This window comes from Rhamphochromis longiceps, linkage group LG18 (assembly GCF_057381845.1).
Source record: "Rhamphochromis longiceps isolate RC_006_pf linkage group LG18, R_longiceps_female_GT1.1, whole genome shotgun sequence".
Lineage (NCBI taxonomy): Eukaryota > Metazoa > Chordata > Actinopteri > Cichliformes > Cichlidae > Rhamphochromis > Rhamphochromis longiceps.
Genome location: NC_140574.1, coordinates 4,591,268 through 4,617,195, shown reverse-complemented (window position 1 = coordinate 4,617,195; position 25,928 = coordinate 4,591,268). Strand labels below are relative to the sequence as shown.

The 25,928-nt window shown below is 41.8% G+C and overlaps 3 protein-coding genes across 4 annotated transcripts; all 3 read right to left on the bottom strand.

Moving 5' to 3' along the window:
• Positions 1 to 5,538: 5,538 nt before the first annotated feature.
• Positions 5,539 to 10,513, bottom strand: LOC146647510 (uncharacterized). The gene is made up of 3 exons (XM_085389610.1): positions 8,973 to 10,513; positions 7,681 to 7,942; positions 5,539 to 6,978 (listed from the first exon to the last, which is right to left on the bottom strand). The coding sequence occupies exons 2-3, from the start codon at positions 7,928 to 7,930 to the stop codon at positions 6,050 to 6,052; spliced, it is 1,179 nt and encodes a 392-aa protein (XP_085245736.1). The 5' UTR covers positions 7,931 to 7,942; positions 8,973 to 10,513; the 3' UTR covers positions 5,539 to 6,049.
• A 22-nt stretch (positions 10,514 to 10,535) lies between these two features.
• Positions 10,536 to 13,759, bottom strand: LOC146647509 (tripartite motif-containing protein 16-like). 2 transcript variants are annotated; one of them, XM_085389602.1, is made up of 3 exons: positions 13,492 to 13,759; positions 13,051 to 13,137; positions 10,536 to 12,563 (listed from the first exon to the last, which is right to left on the bottom strand). In XM_085389602.1, the coding sequence occupies exons 1-3, from the start codon at positions 13,730 to 13,732 to the stop codon at positions 10,726 to 10,728; spliced, it is 2,166 nt and encodes a 721-aa protein (XP_085245728.1). In that variant the 5' UTR covers positions 13,733 to 13,759; the 3' UTR covers positions 10,536 to 10,725. The 2 variants fall into 2 exon arrangements, with proteins under 2 accessions (XP_085245728.1, XP_085245727.1); XM_085389601.1 differs by lacking the exon at positions 13,492 to 13,759 and having other exon boundaries at positions 13,051 to 13,165.
• Positions 13,760 to 24,127: 10,368 nt separating this feature from the next.
• LOC146647508 (putative uncharacterized protein MYH16) lies at positions 24,128 to 24,945 on the bottom strand. The gene is made up of 3 exons (XM_085389980.1): positions 24,561 to 24,945; positions 24,332 to 24,478; positions 24,128 to 24,208 (listed from the first exon to the last, which is right to left on the bottom strand). The coding sequence occupies exons 1-3, from the start codon at positions 24,765 to 24,767 to the stop codon at positions 24,128 to 24,130; spliced, it is 435 nt and encodes a 144-aa protein (XP_085246106.1). The 5' UTR covers positions 24,768 to 24,945.
• Between the last annotated feature and the right edge of the window lie 983 nt (positions 24,946 to 25,928).

Below are 25,928 nucleotides of genomic sequence, written 5' to 3'. Positions count from 1 at the left end.
CGCCTATAAAATTGGTTCCGTTGTCAGAACGCAGTTCTCGAACCTGACCTCTTCTTGCATTGAAACGTCTGAACGCATTAATGAAAGAGTCAGTATCCAGTGATGGAGCAACCTCAATGTGAACAGCACGGATAGCAAGGCAGGTGAATATAACACCATATCTCTTCACCACGCTCCTCCTACTTTTTACACTGAAGGGTCCGAAGTAATCCACTCCCACCCGCGTGAATGGAGGTTCATCTGGAATGATTCTTTCATTGGGCAAATCCACCATCTGTTGATTCACTGGTGCAGCATTAAGACGTCGACAGATGACACATTTAGATAACACTTTTCTTATTGCTGTACTAGCTCCAATCAACCAGTACTTTTCTCTTAGCTTAGACAGCATGTGGTTACGACCACCATGTCCAACTTCCTGATGTATGTGTCTAAGCAAGAGCTCGGAAATGTGTTGATCCTTTGCTAGTATTATGGGATGTTTCACCTCAACCGGCATCGATGATCTACTGAGTCTCACACCCACTCTGAGAATTCCATCTTGCAGCTGTGGGCAGAGTCTTCTTAGAGGACTTGATTTTATAATGGGTTGTCCCTTCTCCAGACTCACAAGCTCCAAGGAAAATCTCCTCCTCTGACAGAACTTGATAATGACAACCTCAGCTTTGTCCAGATCTTCCACTGTAAGATTCTTAATCACAGATGTCCTCTTGAAGTTCCTCAGCTTTTCTTCCACAAATGATTTCTGTTGCTCTTTGGTGACCTCTGACTGTGGTAAGCTTGAACACAATTCTCTCCTTTTCTTCGCAAAGGACAGAAGCAAGTCCTTAAATTTTAACAGCCATGCCACTGACTTCTTAAGACGTGTCCAGGTGGAAAAATGTTTAAACAAGCGAGTAACAGAATTTTCGCCAGCTTGCTCAACACTCACTGTGGCAACTGTTTTTACCTCAGGATCATCAGATGCAAGCAGACTGATGTCATCTGGGTAGACAGGCCATTCACTCCTAGATTGTAGAAGATACTGAGGCCCAGACAACCACTTTGTATTCTTCATAAAAACATCGACTTTCACTCCTCTTGAGGCCATATCTGCTGGATTACTGGCAGTGTCCACATATCTCCATTGCGAGGAAGATGAAACTCTTAAGATTTGTGAAACTCTGTTGGCCACAAAAACCTTGAATCTTGAAGTTTCACTCCTGATGTATTTAAGAACAGAAGCACTGTCTGTCCAAAACACAGAATCCAGAAGTTCCATCTGCAGCTCTTTCCTCCAGAGTACATCCAATCGACTGGCCATGGTTGCTGCAATGAGCTCCATTCTCGGGATGGTAAAGGATTTAAGAGGAGCGACACGCGCTTTTCCCATAACAAACGCACAGTGTCGTTCTGAACAGATGTTTTCAATCAGCAGATAGGTCACTGTTCCATACCCATCCTCACTGGCATCACAGAAATGGTGCAACTGAGCACTCGTGATTTCTCCAAATCCATCAGGTTTCAAACAACGACTCACTTCAAACTTGCTCAATAGCTGGAGCTGCTGGAGCCATGTTAACAATCTTTTGGAAAACAGCTCGGTTACATTATTGTCCCAGCCGATTCCTTCCTGGCATAGATCTCTTAGGATTTTCTTAGCAGTTAAGACCACAGGACTTAGCATTCCAAGAGGATCATAGATAGAACTGACAATTGAAAGGATTCCTCTTCTGGTGAGCGGTCTGTCCTTGAGCACAATCTTGAATTTAAAAGAGTCTGATTTTATACACCATTCCACGCCCAAAACTCGCTCGGTCATTGAGGAATCCAATTCCATGTTCAACTCTTTCATTCCTATGGCTCTGTGACTTTCAGGAATTGATTCCAGCAGGCGAGTGAAAGAATAAATGATGACTCTCCTCCTCTCTCGGAGTCAGGGGACATGTTGCATGTCATCTCGGTGTCTTGGTACGCAGTGGTGCGGTGATGATGTGCTGGGCAGGGCCAGTTCAGAACAGAGTCAAGGGCATCGGGGTGACGGCAAGTTAAATGTCCAACTGTTCCCTGTCTGTTGGTGATCCACTTTTTGAGCAGAAATCCTCCTTTGGCACACAAAGAAACCAACTCGTGGTACATTAACACTGCTTCCTCATCAGTTTCAATGGACACAAGACAATCGTCCACATAAAAACAGTGCAACAACTTCTTCACAGCTTCCTCACTGTAGAGATGTCCAAAGTCATCCGCACACTTTCTGAGTGCAAAGTTGGCACAACTTGGTGACGAAGTTGCCCCGAAGAGATGTACATTCATCCTGTATTCAGATGTTGGTTGTTCCAGATCACCTTTAGGCCACCAGAGAAATCTCAATAGATCTTTATCTTCAGCTGGAATCATGACTTGATGGAACATGGATTCAATATCTCCCATAATTACAACTGGCTCCTTCCTGAATCTTGTGATCACTCCTATTAAAGAGCTTGTAAGAGTTGGGAGTTTAAAGATGTTCCCTGATAACTCATTCCACAGTCAAACACAACTCTGAGTTTCTTCTTGGTCGGATGGTAAACACCATGGTGTGGTATATACCACAGCTTGCCATCATTGCGATTGAGCTCCTCTTCCGGGACCTTTTCAGCATAACCTTTAGCCAGAAGCTCATTCATGAAGACTTTGTACTCAGTATGAAACACTGTGTCTCTCTCAAATCTCTTTTTTAGAAAGCACAGACGTTGTTGAACAACTTTCTTATTGTTTGGCATACTGATACTGGCATTCCGAAAAGGTAATGCTATCTGGATATGACCACCCACATATTTGGCAGAGTTAGTCACTATTTCCAGAAATCTCTGATCCTCTCTTGACAATCCAACCTGCTCATCAACTTTGCTCTCAGGAAAGTCATTCTTGAACCGTTGCTGCCAAAGCTCCTCCAGCGTGACAACAGAAATTCTGTTGACTGTAACTTGTGGATGCTTCTGATCACTTGTAGCTTCACAGTTTCCTGAAAGTGGTCCATTGATGGTCCAGCCAAGCCTTGTCCTTATGGCATACGGTCCTCCATCAACACTACACACCACTTCCAGAGGTTCCAAGGCTTTGGGAATGTTTGTTCCAATCAGAAGTTCGATTCCTGCATTTATTTGAGGCAGGGTTATGTGTTTTAAATGTGCCCATCCTTCAATATCTCCTGGTGTTGTAATATTTCCCTTATGTACAGGCATGGACTCCTGTGTGTACACTTTTGGCAGTTCCAGAAATTCGTCACCACAAAGAGCGGCAACCTCCAGTCCTGATAAAGTGTTGCTGCTCACAACTCTTTCCTGGCCCATGCTTCTGAGGAGGATGTTTCCTTTCCTTCCCTCAAGGTGAAGTCTGCGCATCAGACTCTCAGTGCAGAAAACTGCTGTGCTCCCTTGGTCCAAAAAAAGCACATGTTGTAATAATGTTGCTTCCTTTCTTTGACTTTACTTGGACAGGCACAATGGGCAGTTTACAGTCCTGGTCTCCAGCCCCTGTAAGACCACTCGACACTAGTGTGCTCACATGCGGCTGCATGTTCCTGTCGGTCTTTTCAGAAGGTGAACTTTCTTTGTGCAGGATGGTGGGATGTTTCCAGCTGCATTTGGAACAGGAAATCCTCTTACGGCAATCTTTACTGATGTGTCCTATACACAAGCAGCCAAAACAGATGCCATTTTCCTTTAAGAAGGTTATCTTCTTCTCATGAGCCATTTTTCCCAACTGTGCACAGACGTCCAACATATGTCTTCCTCCACAACAAATACAGACGTTCCTTCCAACCTGATTATTTTTCATTTCCATTTCCGCAGGCTTAGGGGTACTCTCCACAACTTGCATAGTGGTGGCAAAGCTTGTTCCTTTATTTCCAGGTCTGCCTTGATACTTGGCTTTACTCATTCCTTTTGTTGGTAAAGAAAGCGGAGAATCTTGAATATTACCGAATACAGGATCAGTTAATATTCTTATTTGCTTCTCCAAAAAGTCTGCAATATCCATAAATTTGGCTCTTCTTTTATGCCTTTCTTGCAGGTCACAAACATGGCTTCTCCATTTGTCCCTAAATTTATACGGCAATTTTTTAATAATGTTCACCATATTAGAAGGCATGTCCAAATCGCTCAGATGCTGCACCTCCTCCATTGCATTACAGCATCCCCTGAGGAACAAACTGTAGTTCTGAAGAGCTTTTACTTCCTCTGTTTTAATTGATGGCCATGAAAGTGCCTTGTCCAGATATGCAGCTGCGACCTTCTGTTCATCGCCATAGTGCTCCTTTAACAGTGATTTTGCTTTGCGATAACCACGATCTGAGTTCATTTGTTGACAGCTTCTCACCAATTCCTTTGCATGGCCTCTTGTGTACTGTTCCAAAAAATATAAACGATCGCTGTTATTCTTCGTATTGCACTCAACTGCATTCTCAAATGCTTTAACAAATGAATAATATTGAAGTGGATCTCCATCAAAATGAGGTATTTCTCTCTTTGGTAAAGAAAAGAGGCTTTGTTGTTGGATTAAGAGTGTTGTTATTTCATTTTGTTTAGTCATTACTCCAATAACATCATTTTGTGGTTCCGGTTCCACTATACCAGTCCACAGTAGCTTCAACCACTAAATTATCTCTAACACATCACCAAACCAAAGTCTTCCTGCTAAGAGTACATCAAAGGTGAAAAGCGAGCCTAGAATGTCATCATTTCTGCTCTCCTCTTTCTTCTTCTTCTACTTCTGGACCGCACACATCTGTCGCTGCCCTACTCAGGTCGATCTAATGAAAATCAGCCAGAAATAATAATCAGAAATCCAAATGTAGAATTTGTAGAACAAATGACTGACCAGTGATTAGTGTTTTACAGTGATTACGACAGACAGCCTGTTTCTGCCACTGCTGCCAAGCATTTGCTCTTTTCAGCTTGTTCAATTGTGGAGGTTTTTACATTCTTTACCTTACAATATAAAGCACCTTGAGGCAACTGTTGTTTTTTTGGCACTATATATAAATATAAATGAATTGAACTGGTAGCAACTTTATGAATGAGAAAATGAAAACAAGTGTCAGTCAGCTGGTTCATGTCCAGCAGGTGGGGAGGAATCAGTGAGTCTGTTACTCCAGTTACTTACTGAGAGGTAAAGTTAAAGAAAACGAGTTTCCTTCATCGCACTAAACCTGCCCACTAAACATGACCCTGAATGAACCCATATGTAAAGGACTGTAGGTTTTAAGCAGGCTCAGGTAATGGCAACACAATAGATGAGGAAAGTGGGGGAACTCTGACGACATCTAGTGGACATCTTGAAGATGACGGGTCTGAACAGAGAGCAATGCAGGTCTGTGGAGAAGATTGCAGCACACTGTGAAATATGAACTATGAATAATATCTACATCTGTAATGATGTAATCAAAATAGGCTCCATGTAGTTTAAGTTCTGTTACTGTACTTATGAAGCAAACTGCACACACAGAGTTGGCAAACATTGAGTTTACTTGCATTTAGGCAAAATGATATAAACACTTATCATGAGCCAATATAGCACATTTAACTGCTTTTATTTAGCAGGGATTACACAATACACAAAATTAGTCACAAACATTTTTAATCAAATCTTGCAACATGTTGCTAAGAAGAACCAGGACAACCAGGTCAAAGCCATACTGAAGTATAACCTTCATTAACATAAATCACAAAGAAAACATATTTAAATAAAAATTGTATACTTGTCTTGAACTTTTTTAAATCTTTAGTCCTGTGTATTAAAACTTATTTATTGGCTGATAAAAAGGAATCACATCATGGTTGTTACAAGGAACAAGTGATGAAAAACTCATTTTCATGTTTGTTTTCTTCTATACTGAAGAAGAAATACAAGTTTCTGTGGTAAATATTAAAAGAGCATCCATGTTCAATAAATATTTGTGTCACCTTTAAAGACCAATAAAAAAAATATCAAACTTAGAGAAACATAAAGTCAGGGCTGGAACAAACAACATAGAGTGCCCTTCACTGCTGTGGACAGGAAATGTACCGTGACTTGGAGCATGAGGTCATTTTCTACCTCGGGTGCTGCAGTGATTTGGTTTGTCACTCAGGTGGATCCTTAGATGAAAATTCAGTCCTGATTTCCAACTGAATCTTTCCCCACAGGAGCTACAAATATATGGTTTCTCACCTGTGTGGATCCTTCTGTGACTTTTCATAGTCGACAAGTCTCTAAACTCTTTCCTACAGACGTTGCAAGAATACGCTTTCTCACCGGTGTGGATTCTCAAATGAGTTTCTAGTCCTGATTTCTTACCAAATCTTTTCCCACATGTGCTACAGAAATACGGCTTCTCGCCTGTGTGGATTCTCACGTGACTTTCAAATCCGGATTTCTTATTAAATCTTTTCCCACAGGTGATGCAAAAATATGGCTTCTCGCCTGTGTGGATCCTTACGTGAGTTTCCAATCCTGATTTCCAAATGAATCTTTTCCCACAGGTGCTACAAGAATGTGGCTTCTCACTTGTGTGAACTCTCATGTGTCTCGTCAGGTTGGATTTACACTGAAAAGTTTTTCCACAAGTGTCACAGCTTACAGATTTTTTACTTGTATCAGTTTCACTCCGAGACTTATCTGTTCGGTTTTTGTGACGTCTCCTTTTCTTCAGCTCCGCATTTCTAGTTGATCCCGAGTCCACATGCTGGTTTTCTTCCTGTTCCTCAAGCTCTGGTTCAGGAAAGTTAAGAGCAAGGAGCTGGTCATCGTTTGGTTCTGATTCACTGAGGTCACTTTCCTCAAAACTAGAAGTCACCATAAAACTATTGATCTCCTGCTTCAGTACAATCTCCTCCAGCTCCTGACTGGTGCAGAGTTCCTCCTGTTCCTCTTTAATCTGTGGAGGATCTGGGTCCTCCTGGTCCAGACTTGAGTTCCTCTCCTGCTGATTGGCGACAAACTCCTCCTCCTTACAGGCAGTTTGCTGGTGGAGGTCTAAACGAACAATAAAAAAAATGTAATTATAGAAAAACACTTCTGAGAAGATAAAGTTTTAGTTAAAGTCTGTAATGAGGGCATGTTGCTCACATTTGCAGGTGAAATTAAAAGTGTGTAAAAATGAAGTTATTTGTGCACTCTGATGCAAATGAGAACTTGAGTTCTGACATTTTTCAGCAACATTAAGAGTAAAAAAAACCTTTCAAACAAAAAAGAACTCACTTATTACTGACTGACTGATGATCTATTTTGGAGTTGATCTCGAAACTGATCTACATCTTGATATTTTTCAAAATAATCTTCACTATTGGGGGTGGCTGTAGCTCAGGCGGTAGAGCAGATCATCTACTGATCGGTTCGATTCCCGGCTTCACCTAGTCTGCATTTCAAATATCCTTGGGCAAGATACTAACTCCAAGTTGCCTCAAGTTGCTCTTTGATCTGTGGAATGTGTGTCTGAATGTTGGTAGAAAGCACTAAGAAAAATGTGCTTGTGCGAATGGGAGTGAGTGGGTGAATGCACAAGTTTTGTAAAGCGCTTTGAGTGCTCAAGATTGAGTAGAAAAGCGCTATATAAGAACCAGTCCATTTAAAACTCCCTGTCATGTTTTCACGAATACACATTAAATAGATCTGACTGATACAAACTGTAGGTTTAATATTAATGTTAACACTTCAGAAAAGCGATTACAGTTTTACCGCTGGTCTGTAAATCTTTCTCAGGTTTCCAGATGTTATGCAGCTGTCTGAGCCGCTCTTCCCCGCTCCAGACGACGATGCCTTCATCCTCGTGTTTCACTACAAGCTGTTCTCCCTCTTGACTGATGCAGAGTTCCTCCTGTTCCTCTTTGATCTGTGGGGGATCTGTGTCCTCCTGGTCCAGATTGAAGTTCCTCTCCTGCTTCCAGACCTGCTGGCCAGCCAGATCTTCCTCCTCCTTACACTTCATGTTGATGTGGGACTTGAGGAACAAAGTAAAAAGAAAAAGATTAGACAGGTAAAGGTGCAGCCTCAGTCAGCAGGGCTGTACACTGTGAGCATGTTGCTCACATATGTGAGAGAGGTTTGTACAAATGTTTCAGAAGCACCATGTGACTCCCTCTCTTTGTTGGAAAGTCTTATTAATTCACTTTATAACTATTACTTTGAAGATAAATTTCTACCATCACAAAAATATTATGACCTCTTTAAAAACAAACAACGGCAACTACATGACTTAAATTCCATGTTTAGATGAAGGTAATGGTCAATGCCTTTTGACAGGGGAAAAACCTCCACACAGAAGAATCTTACTTGGCTGAATCATAAATTATTCACCATGATTAAAACTGCAGATGAGCAATAATCTGCATTTTATTTTAGCCAAAGAGGAATGTTTCTGTTTGTCTGTGATCTGACTTTTTCTGCTGGGTCCAAATTTCATTTTATCCTGTGTAAGTTTGTTTCTCTTCCTGTTAACTAGCAAAGTCAAAATCACCTTGATTCATTTAACTTTAATTAAATTATAAATGTAATCATTTTATTGAACAATTCATTTCATTTCAATGAAAAACAATTACTTAAAAGAAAGAGATTAAGTTGGAGAGAGACATGTGGCCATCTTTTAGTGAGTTAGACCCTGATTAAGGGGTATTTTTAAAAGTAAAGCCCATCTCTCAAAGTCCCTGCCGGCCTGCCTCCACCTCGGGAAGTCTGTGGGTGCAGACGGAGGTGAGGAGCACCACAGGCGGCAGAGAACTGTCTGTAGCCCCGGAGTGAGGCGTCGTGAACCGAAGCAGACAGCGAACTGTGGCACAGTGCAGAAAACCGAAGCTTTCCCTTCCTGTTTGGTTTTGATGTGTCTCATGAAAGTCTATTGTTAAAAGTTTACCTTTAAAAAAAACGGACGCACTTGTTTGATTAGCTGCTCTCTGATTTTAGCCTGTTAGCTTACAGACTGAGCTCAGATCGTTCCTGTGTTAGTTCATTGAGAACATCACAGTTTTACATACCTGCTGCGTGACTTCATCTCGGGTCTCCGGCTGATATACAGCAGTCTGAGCCAGTGGCGGATCTCATCATCCTGGACGACTGTTTTTAATGTTTTTAACCACGGAGATTTCTTCTGCATCATCAGTCTCTCATTGTTAAACTCTCCCAGAAACTGAAGACAGTTGTGCCATTTCCGCGCTTCTTCTTCTTCTATTGAGTAGACGGCAGACTACACATGTCCAAGGGTAATACTGTCCTCCTCAGGCCATTGGCATCAAGTCAAAGCCTTAAAGTCTGGTACTTTGCGCATGGTCATTTTTTACGAACAGCAGAATCACAAGACAAAGCGTGCCAATGTTTATACTTTTCACTGTGACTGCCAAATAGATGAAAAAGTAGATGTTAAAAAACAACTTATAGTTTTGTCATTGGGCTGGTAGAAAGCTATGAGTTTCTGTCCCTTTGTCTGACCTTAGAGACTTATTTTAAAAGGAAACATTACAATCCTTTAAAGCAAGTATTTTCACCTCTGTTCCCCCCTCTGTACTTAGCTTTTTTGTTGTCATGTCAGTAATTGTCCAGTTGATGGCTCCCTTGGATCACAAGCCTGTCTCATGAGTCCAAGTGAATATATTCTTAATAAACAGCTTTGAAGAATTTGTGACCAACTTTGTTTAATTCGGAACATCATCATCATGAGTCAAACTCACTCTTGGATCTACAAAATATTTAACAAAAACAAACATCACTGAATCATAAGGTATTTGCTCCAACTCTTAGTCCAGAAACACATGAGTGAACTAGATCAGCTGCTCCTCCAGTTCAGCTGTGGATTTATATCATTATTTATATTTGTAAAGTGGATATGCAGTTTTTCAGTACTAATATAAGCATTTTATATCATTGCTTTATTGACAGATGTTTGGTGTTCAAGGTCAGGCATCAGTTTGAAAAAAACAAACAAACACACTGAGTTGAACTTGAACTTCCTACTGACAAAAACTAAAATTGGTGCAAAAATAACCAGAAACATATAAGAAGCATCCTGGAGGTGCTGCAGACAAGATAGGACCAATAACATGTCAACAGGAAATCCTTTTTACTAATTTGTTTATTTCTTTTTAGATTTTTACTCTCCATTTTAAGCCATGATGTTTGCTGATACTGTGTTCCTACTGTTTGTTCTCATTAATAGTTCTGTTTTTAACATTCTGTGCTGAAGCTGGAGGAAATGTTTCTACAGTGTCAGATGATACAGCTCCAAACTAAATAAGTGACTAACTAACGATGCTTTAATACACTTTACTATAAATTATGATATAGTGCACTTTCTTAAAATTTCTTATTGCTCTGTAATTAATTGTTTTCTTTATAAATGTACAAATGAGAATAAAATCTGTGTGATAAAGGAAGGTCTGTAGACTTCTCTGTTAAGATCAGTGAAGAGAAACAACAACATACAAATACCTAAGAAAAATATTCAGTAAACATTTAGAAGATAGAGAAGTTTATGTTGTCATGTGGAGAAATTTTTCAAATAAAAATATCCATAAGCATTGATAGTCTCCATGGCTGAACAGACACAGGAAAGAGCGCCACCTATAAAACGTAAAAACATCAAGACAACATGTTGAAGATGTCGAGGTACTGCCCATAATGTTTGACTGACATCTGATTTATGTGCAGCACATAAATACCACAATAATGATGGAGAGAAACTAAAAGGGAACTAAAATACAGATTTAAACTTACAACAATATGAAAGACTTCAGTCTATTTCACTTTAATCAACTCAGCAGTGGCTCCATAACAGTAAAGCAACAGTCCAGCATAGAGCGGCTGAGTGAATGTGGTCTGGACTCTGTGGAGGAGAGTCATGGTTTCAGAGACGCTGTAGAAGGACAAAATACCTGCTCTGTGATCCAGGTACACTCCTACTCTGGAGGAACGAGGACCTGAGACACGAGTTTGGATGTTGTTGTACCAAAATGTAAAACTGTTGTTGATACAATTTAATGCCCAAGATTTGTCATTATATCCAAATTCACATTCATAACCCTCTCCAAATCCACATTCATTACCTCCTTCTCTGCTGATATTCTTGTATGCGACTGCTACATAAACTCCTCCCCCTCTCCACTCCACCTCCCAGTAACAACGTCCAGTCAGACTCTCTCTACTCAGGACCTGACGCCAGACAGTGAATCTGTCTGGATGATCAGAATAAGACTGTTGTTGTTCCATAAATGTTGCTTTTCTGTTCCCCTCTGATAATAACAGATGTTTGTGTGCTGTGTTTGGATCCAGTGTGATTTCACATGAATATTTTAAGAATCCAGCTCTGGTCTTTGGCTCTGGTTGTGACAGTGAAACATCCACTTCAGTGACTGTCAGTGAGATGTTTGTCCGTTCCTCTCTCAGAATGTCCTGTAGTTTATCTCTGACCTCTGACACAGCTGCTGTCACATCCTCAAAGTAGCTCAGAGGACGGATATTGATGCTGGATGAGTCTGTAGACTCACTGAGTGCTGACAGTGAGGGGTAGTTGTGTAGAAACTGGATGTGATCCTCTGTGTGTGAGAGCTGCTTCAGCTCAGCATCTTTCCTCTTCAGCTCAGTGATCTCCTGCTCCAGCTTCTCCTGAAGCTCTTTGACTCGACTCACTTCAGTTTCCTGCTGGGATCTGATCTGCTGCTTCACATCAGAGCTTCTTTTCTGGATGAGATGGATCAGCTCAGTGAAGATCTTCTCACTGTGCTCCACTGTTTGATCAGCAGACTGATTGATGGCCTCCACCTCCTGTTGAAGCAGCTTCACATCTTTCTCTCTGTCCTGGATTCTCTGCTGGATGTTTTGTCGACTCACCTCCAGCTCTCTCTGCCTCTCAGTCCTTTCTGCTGCAGCTGAGACTGTGTCGTGGCCTTTATGTTCATCCACAGAGCAGAGATAACAGATACTCTGCTGATCAGTACGGCAGAACATCTTCATCACCTCATCATGACGAGAGCAGATGTTCTCCTGGAGCTTCTTGGAGGGCTCCACCAGCTTGTGTTTCTTTAATGGAGCAACATCATAATGAGGCTGAAGGTGTTTCTCACAGTAAGATGCCAGACAGACTAAACAGGACTTGAAGGCTTTTATTTTTCTTCCAGTGCAGACATCACAGGCCACATCTTCAGGTCCAACATAGCAGTGATCAGCAGGAGCAGCTTGGAGTCCAGTCTTCTTCAGCTGCTCCACTAAAACTGCTAACATGGTGCTTTTCACCAGGACAGGCCTCGCTGTGAAAGTCTGTCTGCACTGAGGGCAGCTGTAGATTTTCTTCTTTTCCTCTTCATCCCAGAAGCTTTCAATACACTTCATGCAGTAGCTGTGTCCACAGGGAAGAGTCACCGGATTCTTCAGTAGATCCAAACAGATCGAACAAGAGAAAGTTTCTCGGTCTAGCTGAACACTTTTCTGCGCCATTTCTCCTCTCAGTGTCAGTGACTGTGTAAGTTTCACTTCCTTAATATAGAAACTGGTCTGATCTGAACAACAAGTGTTGCTGCTGTGAATGGGGCCTGCCAGCTCTAACACACGTTGGTTACACCCATCTTCATAATGTAGATCTAAAGGGGAGGGAACACAGAAAGATATGGACAGACAGGAGGTGCTGAGCTAGAGAGCAGGAAGAAGAGGAAGGGTTTTCATGCTGTGATTCATTCCAGAAAGCAGGAAGAGGCTCTGTGTTTAATTGTTTTCTGTTCAAACCTTTAACTAAATAATATAAATGTCAATAACTGGATGCCTCTCTATTCTTTTTGTTAATCTGCTAAATGAATAGTTTGTTTCTTTTAACAATTCAAATAGCAGAAATGAACAGCTGACAGCTTGTCAGACTCAGACTGTAAACCATAGAGACAGTTTATATATACATTTAGTCAGGGCAGTGCAGAGATGTTTAAAGGGGCGGGTGCTCACAGTTAAAAAGGGCACATAGAAGCAGGCTGAAGAACAACAACCCACATTCATCAAGAATCTAATATGGAATCACATCACACTACATCACTGTCATCAGGTGGGCACAATGCAAAGCAAATGTAGCCCATTTTTTACCTGATGGGGTACAATGTTGCTGTTTGGGGGGTTGCTTCTGCTCTTGCTGCTGATAGTGCTGGAGGGCAGGGCTGTGTTGATCTGAGACTGTAGAGATTAAACAGTCCACAGGAGAGAGGGTAGCTGATTAAACAAGTGTTATGAGATAATAATAAAACGCAAAGATTGGTCACGGCGCTTGGAACCATAAGGCAACAAAACTGGGAAATAAACTAAGCTCTGCCTGTGAATCACTCTTTGCCTCTCTTCTTCCTTCCATCTCCTCATCTCATCTATCACATTCCACTTGCTGTCCATCTGAGAACGAGGCACAGTTTGCTATTGAATTCATCTATTATTTAATTATACATTTTAACAACTCTTGCACCTAATCCCCTTAGGCAGAGCAATGAAATGCACAGCTTTGGAGAACCGATCGATGATGGTCAGAATAACTGTTACCTGAGGATGGTGGGAGACCAGTGATGAAGTCCAGTGCGATATGAGACCAGGGGCATCTAGGAACGGGCGAAGGAGGCCAGCAGGAGGTGAAACCTAAACTGGAAAAAACTAACACAACACAGAACTGAAACCTAAAATGGAGATGCAGGGAGACGACACAGAATGATGCAGGAAAAAACACAGATGAACCGGCGAGGAGCACACGAGGACACATAGTATAAATACACACAGGGGGAGACATGGAATGGCAAAGACACAGCTGATCCTAATTGACTACACGAGACAGGGGAAATGTGAACAGAACACACTAACATAAGACATGGACCTTCACAATAAAACAGGAAATGCACAGAGACACGGTACAGACACTAAATAGAGGGGAACACAGAAACCAAACTCTAAGAACTAACTAAGGCTACATTCACACTGCAGGCGAAAGCGCATTAAATCCGATTTTTTTGACCCTATGCAACCCTATATCCGATCATGCTACGACAGTGTGAACGGCACAAATCCAATATTTTCAAATCTGATCTGGGTCACTTTCACATGTGGTACTGAATACTGAATCTGAATATGCAAATTAGGGGAAATTTACATCAAATTAAATGAGTAATGGCTGATTTGATGACCAAAATCAATGATGGTACTTAGAAACACATGACATTACACATTACATTTTCATGCAGTTAGAAGTTTGAACCTGCAGCTTTATTAAATGAACACCTGGTATCCAACAAGAGTTTAGTTTAAACTTTAGGAACAAAAAAGTAAGAATCAACAGAATTAAACAAAGAACCAACAGCACAGGAAAGTTTAATCTTCATGAAAAACACATGCAGTGACTTCAACGTCCACAATAACACAATGTGTTTGGGCTTATGTGTGTCAGTTTCCAGCTTTAATCTTATGTAACAAGACCTCTTTATAGGTCAATAGAGGAATGAAGTCATTGTTGAACTACAGCTTGTGTGTGTGTCACCTCCACAACCTACAACAATAAAATATGATCTTTGAGTAGTGATATGGGAGTAAAATATACCATACTGATGTGAATAGGAGGTCATCTTTTCCCTCGGCTGTTAGGGTACCTGGGTCGTTGACCCAGTGTTTTGTGTTTGTGGTTTTTTGAGTCTTGTTTAATCATTATTCTGTTCTCTGTGTATCTTATGTTTCCTAGTTATCAGAATCAGAATACTTTATTAATCCTTCAGGATTAATAAAGTATTCTGATTTACTTTATTAAATCAGAATTCAAGGGCTTACGCTCTTGAATTTATTCAGTATTTGTTGTTTAGGTTGTCTTGGTTAGTATTTGGTCCCGTTCATGTCTTTGTCTCGTGTCTTCTCTCGTCCCTTGCTCTCTGTCCTTTTTGCTCTGCTGCAAACAGAAGCAGAGAAAACTGGAGCTTCTGGTCTTGGCCAGATCTCTTTTGAAAAAGACATTTTAAAGTCAATGAGACTTTTTACCAGATAAATAAATAAAGAATATAAAAGTCTTCTACTTTATGATGGAAATGTTCTTTCTGGCTCAAAATGACATCATTTATCTGAATCTGTAGAAGAAGAAACAATCTCGGAAAGTCACTTTACTCTGTGTCTCACTGGATGTTCAACGTTTTTAACAAAAGAGAAAAAGAGAAGCATTCTTTGATTTTAGTCTGTTAGCCCACAAGCTGAGTTTTTATCAGAGTCCTGCATGAGTCAGTGTTATTTCACTGACACCATCACAGTTTTACACACCTGTTCTGTATGACTTTGTCTCAGGTTTGCGGTGATATCCAGCACTCTGAGCTGATGGCAGATCTGGTCAGTCCACAGTAGCTTCAACCACTAAATTATCTCTAACACATCACCAAACCAAAGTCTTCCTGCTAAGAGTACATCAAAAGTGAAAAGCGAGCCTAGAATGTCATCATTTCTGCTCTCCTCTTTCTTCTTCTTCTACTTCTGGACCGCACACATCATTTTTTTTTTTTTTGCCTGTCCTGTTTGGCTCTTTTGCCATCAGAATTGTTGTCTAAAGGCAAAGAAAGATGCCCAATGGATTTACTTTACCAAATTGACCATCCCAGCCTTGCCGTAATGGTCCATTTGATTCACCTTTTATTGTTTATTTTATTTTCACTTGCTGAATACGGGACAGACTTGACTGGGGGAAAGAAGGGGAGAAAGAAAGAGGGAAAGAGAAACAGCTGAGAAGAGGGACGGGGGAGAAGGGCAAAAAACAAAAACCAACAGAATGGGCAGGAAAAAAAATGCATATATCAATCACCTGGATCACCTGTTGAGAAAGAAAAAAGAGAACAAGCAGAAGAAAACAAGAGTAATAGAATAAACAACATCACAATGATATATGGGAATATGACAGTAAATACTAAATATTAAACATTATTGTGCAGCACATAAGATCAACAGAACACAGTGTGCTTTGAGGTAGGAGCCAAAAAGGGTGTAGTTTGTGGGTGTGATCACCCGTGTGTACACCTGTGAGCATGGACGCGCTTGTTTTTAAAAGGTTCCTTCATGTAATGATCTGCTAGAGGGTGTGGGGGGGCCACAGCCCCGTCCTCCAGGGCATGAAGCAGGTATGGAGGAGATCAAAACTCCAGACATCCAGAGGCCCCCAGAACACAAGAGACCAAGGAAGACCCACAGAGGGGCAGCCGTGCCACTGTCCCAGTAAGAGCTGAGGAGAGTCCCAGATGAGGGTTCACTCAGCAGCCGCGGAGCAGAAGCCAGGGGGGGTTGCAGTGACGCGCCCGTGAGCTCCGCCGGCAGCCAGCTGCGCCTGAGTGACCGAGCCCCAGGCCGAGAGGTCGGGGGCACCCCACCTCCGAAGTGGCCCGAGCGAGCCCCAGGCTCCAGGTCCCGATAAGCGGCCGCCAAGGAGTGAGCCGGCGTGTACCTGGACGCCCATCCCCAGACACAAAGAACCACCAACGCACCGATGTCTGAGGGAGTCCGCCACTGGCAGGGGAAGTGGTGGTGGGGGGGGGAGATAGGCCTCCAAACCTTGGAGGGCCTGAGATGTCCCCAGAGAGGTGGCGCCTGACACCCAACCTGACATATAGACACAGACATACAGGCACACACAGACACAAACATCCATTCCCACCCTCATGCTCTCATATGCACTTACTCCACACTCAACCAACGTGGAGACAGACATTGAGTTACAGAATATTATATATATATATATATTTGGGAGAAGCAACCTGTCACTGAACAGACTCTTCTGGTTGTTTACGACCGTGTGCAGAGGATGCCCAGCATTGTCCATAATATCCAGCAGTTTCTTTAGTGTCCTTTTCTCTGCCACTGTCACCAGAGTGTCCAGCTTCATGCCGACCACAGAGCCAGCCTTCCTGATCAGTTTCTCCAGCCTGCATGAGTCCTTCTTTGCTGTGCTGCTCCCCCAGCACACCACAGCATAGAAAAGTACTCCAGCAACCACTGACTGGTAAAACATCCTCAGGAGCTTCCTGCAGATGTTAAAAGACCTCAGCCTCCTGAGGAAGTACAGTCGGCTTTGGGCTTTTTTATACAGGTGCTCTGTGTTGCATGACCAGTCCAGTTTGTTGTCCACCCACAGCCCGAGGTACTTGTACTTGTTGACCACCTCCACCTGTAATCTACTAAATTTTGCCAATACAAACAATAGCAGTAATGAATTAATTCATCAATATAATAATTAATATATATAAATATAAAAACACATTTACAAAAAAAAATTATTCACTGTCTACTTTAGCAGAAGGTTTTTAGCTGAAGATAGTTTAACCAGCTGTTTTGCCAACACCTTCATTTTTATCATTTAGCATCATTTTAGAATATAATACATTACTGTAGATCTCCCTAACAACACCTGGATCAGTTCTTTTATGAAGCCTTCTCTGGCTCCATGATCTGACTCCGGGGTGAGAGAGGAAGCAATCGAGCCGATGCGCCCCTCCAGTTCTCTGAAGAGGCTGTGGATGCATCGCTCTTGTGGGATACAGTTTTTCAGCAGTACTGCTGTGGCAGAGTCCGCGCAGAGCTGCACCATCTGAGCAGCCATGTGACACATTAGCTGGACAGTGCAGTCATCTGGGCGACCAGCCAGCATGGATCGCACCCGCGACATGTTTAGTTGATCAAAAAAGCCATCTACGAGGGGACCCACAGTGGCTGCGTTAATATTGTCCGAATACATTTTAATGTTTTAAGCTGCAGCAGAGTGAACGACTGTGTCTGTTCTTGTGCTTTCTCCAAACTTGAGGTGACACAGAAGGTTTCTGTTCCTCGGCGGTCACAGCTTCTTCAGACTGTGTGTGATGTTTTCTCTTTTCGGGGATTTCTTGTTCCACAGACTGGCCCCTGAGCTTAAAACTTATATCCTTTTGTTTTTTGTAAAGACCTCATTCCAATCCATTTTATTAAATGAAGTTATTTCTATTAATTTTGTGCTTAATGTTTTGGCTGCTGAAACAGGAAAGTGTATCTCATGTATTCTGTTGACGGTTTGTTCCACTTGTGCGCACCTCTGTATGTATGTTTTCTTGTAAATGTACGACTTTGTATGGATGAAATCTCACTAATAACTATCACAACAGGATGTTCTCGGCATTTTCTACCTAAACAGTTTGGATTGAATGACAACTACTCAACACACGTTCAGTCAAAGCTGTATACACACACACACACACACACACACACACACACACACACACACACACACACACACATTTGTCCAACAGACAGTGAAAACAAGCAGAAATCAGAGTGTGATTTTTCTTTTAGAATTTTATTAGATTTTCTGATTTTTGTTCAATAATTTAGAGTGTTCTAGTCAGTAATTTACTGACTAGAAACAAGACCCCAATAATCGGACAATTCCCTCTGAGCAAGCACTTGGCGACAGTGGGGAAGAAAAACTCCCTTTTAACGGGGAGAAACTTCCGGCAGAACCAGGCTCAGTGAGGGACGGTCATCTGCCGCAACCGGTCCAGGGGTGTTTAAAATGACTCGATTGGATGTTAAATAAATTGGCTTGTTTGAATTGTTTGTTGTTAGCCAATTTAAGAGTCACTTTGATGCCAGCTAGTCAATGTCAAATTGTTGTTTTTAAAGGGGAAACACCCGCGACTCTCTGCGGGTGATGGCTAACCTCCGACCTATTAATGAGAAGAACCTTCTGATGCGACCTGCTGGCGCCGCTGCCGACATCAGATGTTCTTTAAAGGTTTCGATGATTCTTTGCTCACCTACTTCATGGTCGAGATGAAAGAGAATCGTGACACACTCGGGGTCCTTATACTCTTTAAGGAGAGATTTGTAAATGACCTTGTGTAAGGTTCTGAAGGACTTTGAGGAGGGCTGAAAATCGATATGTTGGACATCAGCCCAGATTTTCTTCAACAAACGGTTTGTAATTTCAGAAACTGTGTCATCTGTATACAGAACGCGTGCCTTTTTAAAAGCACGCCTGACAAGTTCTTCCACACAGACTTCAACTGAAAGCTGCTTCTGAGCTTTGATTTCAGAAGACTCTGGCTCAAGTTTCTGTGTGGACACTACAAAGTGTTTCTTGAAGATGGAGATGAAAAGTTTGTCAACTGTTGGCTCTCCTAATTTCAATAGAGTTAAGGTGTGTTTTGGGTTGGAGAGCGCTTCCTTGCAAAAGTCTTTGAAAATGACCTTTGCAAGATCTTGTAGGGCCTTTGGTGATAAAGTCAAATCTGCTGTTTTTATTTCAGAGCAGATTTGATCTAAAAGGCGCTGGTGGAGGGAGTCTGATGGGCAGGCTGTGGATTTTTTTGCAGCCTGGGAAAGGACAGCCTGAAGGACCACGCTTATGAGCCCTTTTCTCTCTGCTTCACCTCGAGGTGACGCAGAGGGTTTCTGCTCCTCAGAAGCCACGGCTGCTTTTTCAGCCTCTGAGGCTTCTGTGTTTGCCATTTGTGAAGGTTCCACAGACAGCGAGGACTCCAGATTTTTCTCTGGTTGTTCTGTCTGTGGGACCTGCTGATTGCCCTGCTGGCTGCCTGACTGGGTGCACGTGCAGTGTGCAAATCTCCCTAACAACACCTGGATCAGTTCTTTTATGAAGCCTTCTCTGGCTCCGTGATCTGACTCCGGGCAGAGCTGCACCATCTGAGCAGCCATGTGAGACATTAGCTGGACAGTGCAGTCATCTGGGCGACCAACCAGCATGGATCGCACCTGCGACATGTTTAGGTTATCAAAAAAGCCATCTACGAGGGTACCCACAGTGGCTGCGTTAATGTCATCTGAATACATTTTCGTGTTAGTGTTTTCTCTTACTTCGTGTGTCTGGTTCCGATGCATGGACTCAACTGAATGACAGTACCTGTAGCAGCACCCCTATTTATGGGTTTTCGAGGTCTTTGTAATGATGTGCGTCCTGTGACGTGACAGTATTTAGTTGCTTTGAAGTATGCCTATAAGCCCCGCCCACTTCTAAAAAGAATGCCTAGCAACAGCGTCACACAAACGCACCGGCGCTAGCCGCGTGGATGTGAAACGCGGGGAGAGATCACGTGGAGCCTGCACGTCCACTGCTGTCACCGACACGGAATACTTTTAAAACCCTTCCGTTATAGTTTGTGCTGTCACCAGGCTGTCCGTGATGGCGGGTAAGCGACGGGAACGTAAATGTGCGTGTAGCTTCACTCGGCTAGCAGAGTGGTCACGTTAAAGCGAGCTATACGTGAAAGTTTTCAGCCGTGTGGATTTTTAAAATACTTTGTCATTTCTGTCATTCAGCGCAGCTGTTCAGCTCTTTGAAATGCAGATGAAAATAACGCGTTTTTCTCACGGTGGAGCTCACGTTTTTTTAAGCACAGCACCGGAAATGACTTCAGATACCCACGTGTGCCACTACATATATATTATTTATATGATTTGTTTCTGGTTTGTGAATTGAACTTAAGATCAGATGTGATGGAGTTGGAGATGGAGACACTTGTCGAAACCGGAAATGCTGAGACTCTCAAAGCCCTGTACGTATTTCCTGATATATTCTCTTATCTGCAGGTATCTAAAAAAGGCTCTCCCTTGAGCTTCAAAGTCTCTGTGCTGCTGCAACATGTTTTGCATTTAGATGGTACTGTAAGGTTGAAGTGCTTCGGTGGTGATAGTTTTGGAATATGTATCATTTGCGTCAGTTGGATTTGGTGACTGTACTGCAGAAGCTAAATGCCATACCAAATGTTCTTTTCCAATATTACTGCTTAGTACTGCTTGACTACTAAAAAGAGACAAATGAGATGTTTTTGTACATTAACAGCTAAAAGTTGTCATTTTTCATAAATAAAATGGAAATGCATATTTCATGTCTCAATGCGTTGCTTTGTGGTTTGTTTGTTTCCAAAAAATGAAGAAAAAAAGCAAGAAAACAGAGTTAATGGGGGAATAATGATCAGGGGTGAAGAACACAAGACTTGTATGTTCGCGGATGATGTTCTTCCTTTTTATTACAAATCCTGAATCTAGTTTGTTCCAATTGATGACCTTACTAAAAGCCTACAATCACTACTCTGGCTATAAACTAAATATTCAAAAAACTCAATCCCTTACGTTCAATTATACACCTCGACCGGAAACTGTAAAGAAATTCAGCTTCAAATGGGACTCTACCACAATAAAATACTTGGGAGTAAACCTAACGAAAGACATGTCTAGACTCTATGAAATTAATTATTGCCCCCTCAACAAAGAGATCAAATCTGACCTAACTCGGTGGTCTCTCCTCCCATTGGATATGAGTAATAGAATAGAAATAATTAAAATGAACGTTCTGCCTCGAATCCTCTATCTCTTCCAGTCACTACCCCTGGAGATACCCCAAAAACAATTTGACGAGTGGGACAGATGGATCTCACGGTTCATCTGGAACGGCAGACGACCGAGGGTCCAGTACAAAACGCTGCAACTAAAAAAAGAGAAGGGAGGGAGAGCTTTGCCGTGCTTACAAGATTACTACTACGCCGCACAACTGAAGCCCCTGGTAAACTGGTGCTCCCCAAACTATGAAGCTAAATGGAAAAATATGGAAATTACACAATTAGACTTCCCACTACAGTCACTTTTAGGAAATAAGAACCAAGCTGAAAAATTTTATAAAGATTTGAACCATTTGACCCGGTTCACCCTGAAACTATGGTTCAGGGTAGTGGGGAAACTACAAATAGAAAAACAGGCTAGGACCTTGAATTGGATAGCTTATGACCCGGAGTTTGTGCCTGCCAGGCTGGATGGGACCTTTAAACAGTGGTCTCTGAGAGGAATTACTTCTTTTTGTTCACTAGCAACAAATGGGGGATTCCAAAGCTATGAAACCATCTCAGATACATACGGACTGGCAAAGCATGACTTCTTTAGATACTTGCAGGTTAGAGACTATTACAACAAGACGTTACTAATCAGAGATGAAAACGAATACGACCTAATTCATATCTTCCAAGAGGCATACAAGAGAAAGGACTCTAAAAAGATGGTCTCAAAAATATACGGTAGTATACAAGCCTCTAAAAATCACTCTACGGTGTACATTAAGCAGAAATGGGAGAGGGAATCAGGCTCACTAATTTCAGAGGACAGCTGGTGGGGAATATGTGAGTCTCAGGCTACCACTGCAAATTCAAGGTCCTTAAGAGAGTTTGGTTGGAAGAATGTAGTGAGATTCTTTATCACTCCTAAACTCACAGCTCGGCAAACAGGCTCACAGAGCCAGGGCCTATGTTGGAGAGGTTGTGGAACCCCCATGGCAAACCATTTTCATGTCTTCTGGGCCTGCCCAAGGATCCAGCCATATTGGGGGGAGGTGGCCCTTGAGATATACAAAATAATTGGGATTAAAATAGTCTATTCATTTGATACGTTGTATCTTGGCAAATTGCCTACGGCACTCCCACATAAAGATAATTATTTATTGAAAATACTTTTGGCTGGCTGCAGGAAGGCCATAACCCGAAGATGGCAAAAGGCAGACCCTCCAACTAGGGCCCAATGGCGTGGGGTAGTGGAAGAAATTTTTGGAATGGAAAGACTTACCTTTGCCCTTAGACTCGAGCTTGAGAAATTTAAGAAGCTCTGGGAAAAATGGGTTGTGTACTCCCTTTGTACTGAATAACTGAATATTACCATGATGTAAGAAGATGCTATTACTGGAATTGTGTATGTCTCCTATGCTGACCGTAAGTTTTGTATTCTCATACTGTAAACTGACAAATAAAAAGTTATAAAAAAAAAACAAAACAGAGTTAATGGGAAAAAAAGGTCTTTTATTTCCTTAAAAAAACATATTCACATTCAACAGCATATTTGGTCAGGTCTTGTTACAGGTTTAGTCAGTGAAAAGTTCAGACAGATACATTTGAAATCTGAAAATACACTGACATTAATGGCCTAAACTACTCCATGTGCTGACAGCACCCCAGCAGCACTTTATGATAGTGACTGAAGTCATTTATAAGGCAAAAACTAATCATGAAAAAAAGTGCTTTGTATTTAAGTCACCACTTATGTACGGACTCAAAAACTTCCCTGTAGCCTCTCGCATGTATGGTTTAATAAATACTGCAGCCAGTTTGAACCTTATTTATCTTAAAGGTTGTCATGCATTTGCTTAAATGTAGGAAATCTTGACTACATTGACTACATGCTTTTTATTTGTTTTTGTTTCTAATGTCTCTGTAAAGCACTTTGAATCACCTCATTGTTGAATTGTGCTATACAAATAAACTTGCCTTGCCTTGCCAACAGTAGTTTCCTGATGGTCACATCGGAAAAAGAGAGCCGGAATAAATACAAAATGCAGATTTTAAATAATGAGCTTATTTACTAAGAGGAACAACATCCTTCCTGGAAATGTATGAAAAACGCTCCATCCCAAGTAACTGCCCCTCAAACCAGTTACTATGTTTGAGGGGCAGTTACTTTTTCACATAGCCCCATCCACAAGCTGCATCCATAAACTCTGCATGTTTACAGAAAGAGAAGGATATCTGCTAAAGCACAAATATCTGGAATAGCCTCAGCCACCCCGTATATATGTCAGTACAGTAAAGTTGCACATTTTGATTTGGAAGTCTGTAGTGGATTGACTTGCTTTTTGAACAGCCTCGTGTGGCCATTAGAGGAACTGCAGTTTCTGGGTGCCAGCTTTATTTTGTAACTATTGATGCTTTGTCTTGTCTGGCTTTTTATGTATTAAACAAATACAATATCTCATATAAAATGGTGTGTTCCAGACTGAGAATCAGCCTGAGGATTGTTCTTTAGATATTTGGAAATCTGGAACACTTAGAAATACATTTATTAGTTTTTACATACAAATGTTACAGTATAAATGGATAAAAAGGGGATATAAAGCTGGAATGTGTCAGGGCTATGAGCTTTCACTCAGAGAGGAAGCCACAAGTACATTGTAGAAAACTCAACAGGAATGTACAGCATACACAAAAAAAAGTCAGGTTCCACCCATGGAACCTTTTGGATGTTTCAAACTTCATACTGTACCATGCTTCACTTCTGGGGGATGATGGTGAAATTGAAGCCATGCTCCTAATCAATCATGAGCTTCTTGAGGGAGTTGAGATAGGCTGGGATGAGGGAGCTGACTGACTCCTCGTCATCGTTGAGGATCTTCTCTCCTCTGCCTTCCGAGCCCACTGAACCGGGTGACCGGACTCGGCCTGGGAGTGCTGTAACCCTGTTAGAACAGACACAGGCCTTAGAGTCAGAACAAGTACTTAGTAGAAGAGGCTAACATGGAGTTATTATTTAATAAACCGCGTAATACACCTGATAATATACTGTTCCAGAGAATACTTACGGAGGAGTATCCCTTGCCGAAGCTTCCTCTGTTCTTGGTCCTAATCTTGGTGAGCGCTGATTCAGCAATGTCCGCCCTCTCTTCGGCATCATCCAGCTCGTGCACGGTCTTCCTGTACTTTGCCAGGTTCATGTTAGCTTGTTCCTCCTGAAGTGACAGCAGTGTGAGTTAAAGCCCACAAACACCATGCTTGGAAACGTGTTCAGAGTAAGAGGATGAGGTGATGTACGGCCTCCTCTACTTGTCTCTTGTAGGCCTTCATCTTGTTTTGCAGCCTCTCCACCAGCTCCTGCATCCTCTGCTGGTTCTTCTGGTCCTCCTCCGACTGGAACAGCAGTTCCTTCAGCCGACGCTCGTTCTTCCGCAGCGTCTTCACTGTCTCAGCGTGCCGCTTTTGTTCAGAGTCCAGCTCCAGCTCCAGCTCCTTCACCTGCATGCAAAGAGTATCTACTATTGTGTGCAGGAAGGCGTCATATTTATCCACTGAGTGTTTAGTGAAGACACACTCTGTTACAATTTGCTGTTTGTCAAAAGTTCCATAAAAGCAGAAATGTGCTGCAGGCCAGACAACTTTGGTTGTCTGGCCTGCAGCACAAAGTTATGAGCTGTATGTTACATTGAGTATAACATACAGCTCATAACTTTGTTTTGTCATATTTCTGCATATGCCAGTGTGCTACATGCAAAGGCATGTGCAAATGGCTAGCCACTAGCATGTAAATATAAATCCTTAATCCTATAATTAGTTTTTATATCATCTTATTATATTGACATGTGACATGTGACACATTAGCTGGACAGTGCAGTCATCTGGGCGACCAACCAGCATGGATCGCACCTGCGACATGTTTAGTTGATCAAAAAAGCCATCTATGAGGGGACCCACAGTGGCTGTGTTAATGTCATCTGAATACATTTTAGTGTTTTCTCTTACCTCGTGTGTCTGGTTCCAATGCATGGACTCAACTGAATGATAGTGCCTGGTAGCAGCACCCCTATTTAAGGGTTTTAGAGTGCTTTGTAATGATGTGCGTCCTGTGACATGACAGTATTTAGTCGCTTTGAAGCATGCCTATAGCATAGCCCATCAGTGGTGTCAGTTTATGTGTGGGTATATATAATATTTTTATATTGTTAAAAAAGTACATCAATGTAAAAAATTTAAAATGATAAATGTGTAAACTAAAGTCAAAAGCTGTGCGGTTTATGATGTCAGTGTGGCCCCCCGCTCCTTTTAATATTATCAGTTATAGCCAAAACAACGAATAGGAGCAGTACTATATGGTACTATTTGAGGTGCTAGTACTAGGGCTGGGCGATATGACCCAAAATTCATATCTCGATATTTTTTAGCTGGATGGCGATATAAGATGTATATCTCGATATTTTTTTAAAGCCATAAGGTAAGAACAAAAAGAGAGTTCTTAGTCAAAGCTGTGTCCCAGATGTCACATGTGCACTTGTATTAACATACAGCATAGATGTACATGAAAAAAACTACTCAAAAATAAATTATGAGCATTTATTTATTTATTTTTTTTTTTTTTTCCTGTCCCGTTTGGCTCTTTTGCATCAGAATTGTTGTCTAAAGGCAAAG

What these genes read in the sequence shown, in the direction of transcription:
- LOC146647510 (XM_085389610.1), bottom strand. Translation starts at nt 7,930, where the DNA reads ATGAAGTGTAAGGAGGAGGAAGATCTGGCTGGCCAGCAGGTCTGGAAG. An exon ending in GAAAGATTTACAGACCAGCG is followed by an intron (nt 6,979 to 7,680) that starts GTAAAACTGTAA and finishes TTGTTCGTTTAG; the next exon opens with ACCTCCACCAGCAAACTGCC.
- LOC146647509 (XM_085389602.1), bottom strand. Translation starts at nt 13,732, where the DNA reads ATGTCTCCCCCTGTGTGTATTTATACTATGTGTCCTCGTGTGCTCCTC. An exon ending in TGGTCTCCCACCATCCTCAG is followed by an intron (nt 13,138 to 13,491) that starts GTAACAGTTATT and finishes TAATCTCTACAG; the next exon opens with TCTCAGATCAACACAGCCCT. An exon ending in GCAACATTGTACCCCATCAG is followed by an intron (nt 12,564 to 13,050) that starts GTAAAAAATGGG and finishes CCTCCCCTTTAG; the next exon opens with ATCTACATTATGAAGATGGG.
- LOC146647508 (XM_085389980.1), bottom strand. Translation starts at nt 24,767, where the DNA reads ATGCAGGTGAAGGAGCTGGAGCTGGAGCTGGACTCTGAACAAAAGCGG. An exon ending in AGAGACAAGTAGAGGAGGCC is followed by an intron (nt 24,479 to 24,560) that starts GTACATCACCTC and finishes CTGTCACTTCAG; the next exon opens with GAGGAACAAGCTAACATGAA. An exon ending in TCGGCAAGGGATACTCCTCC is followed by an intron (nt 24,209 to 24,331) that starts GTAAGTATTCTC and finishes CTGTTCTAACAG; the next exon opens with GGTTACAGCACTCCCAGGCC.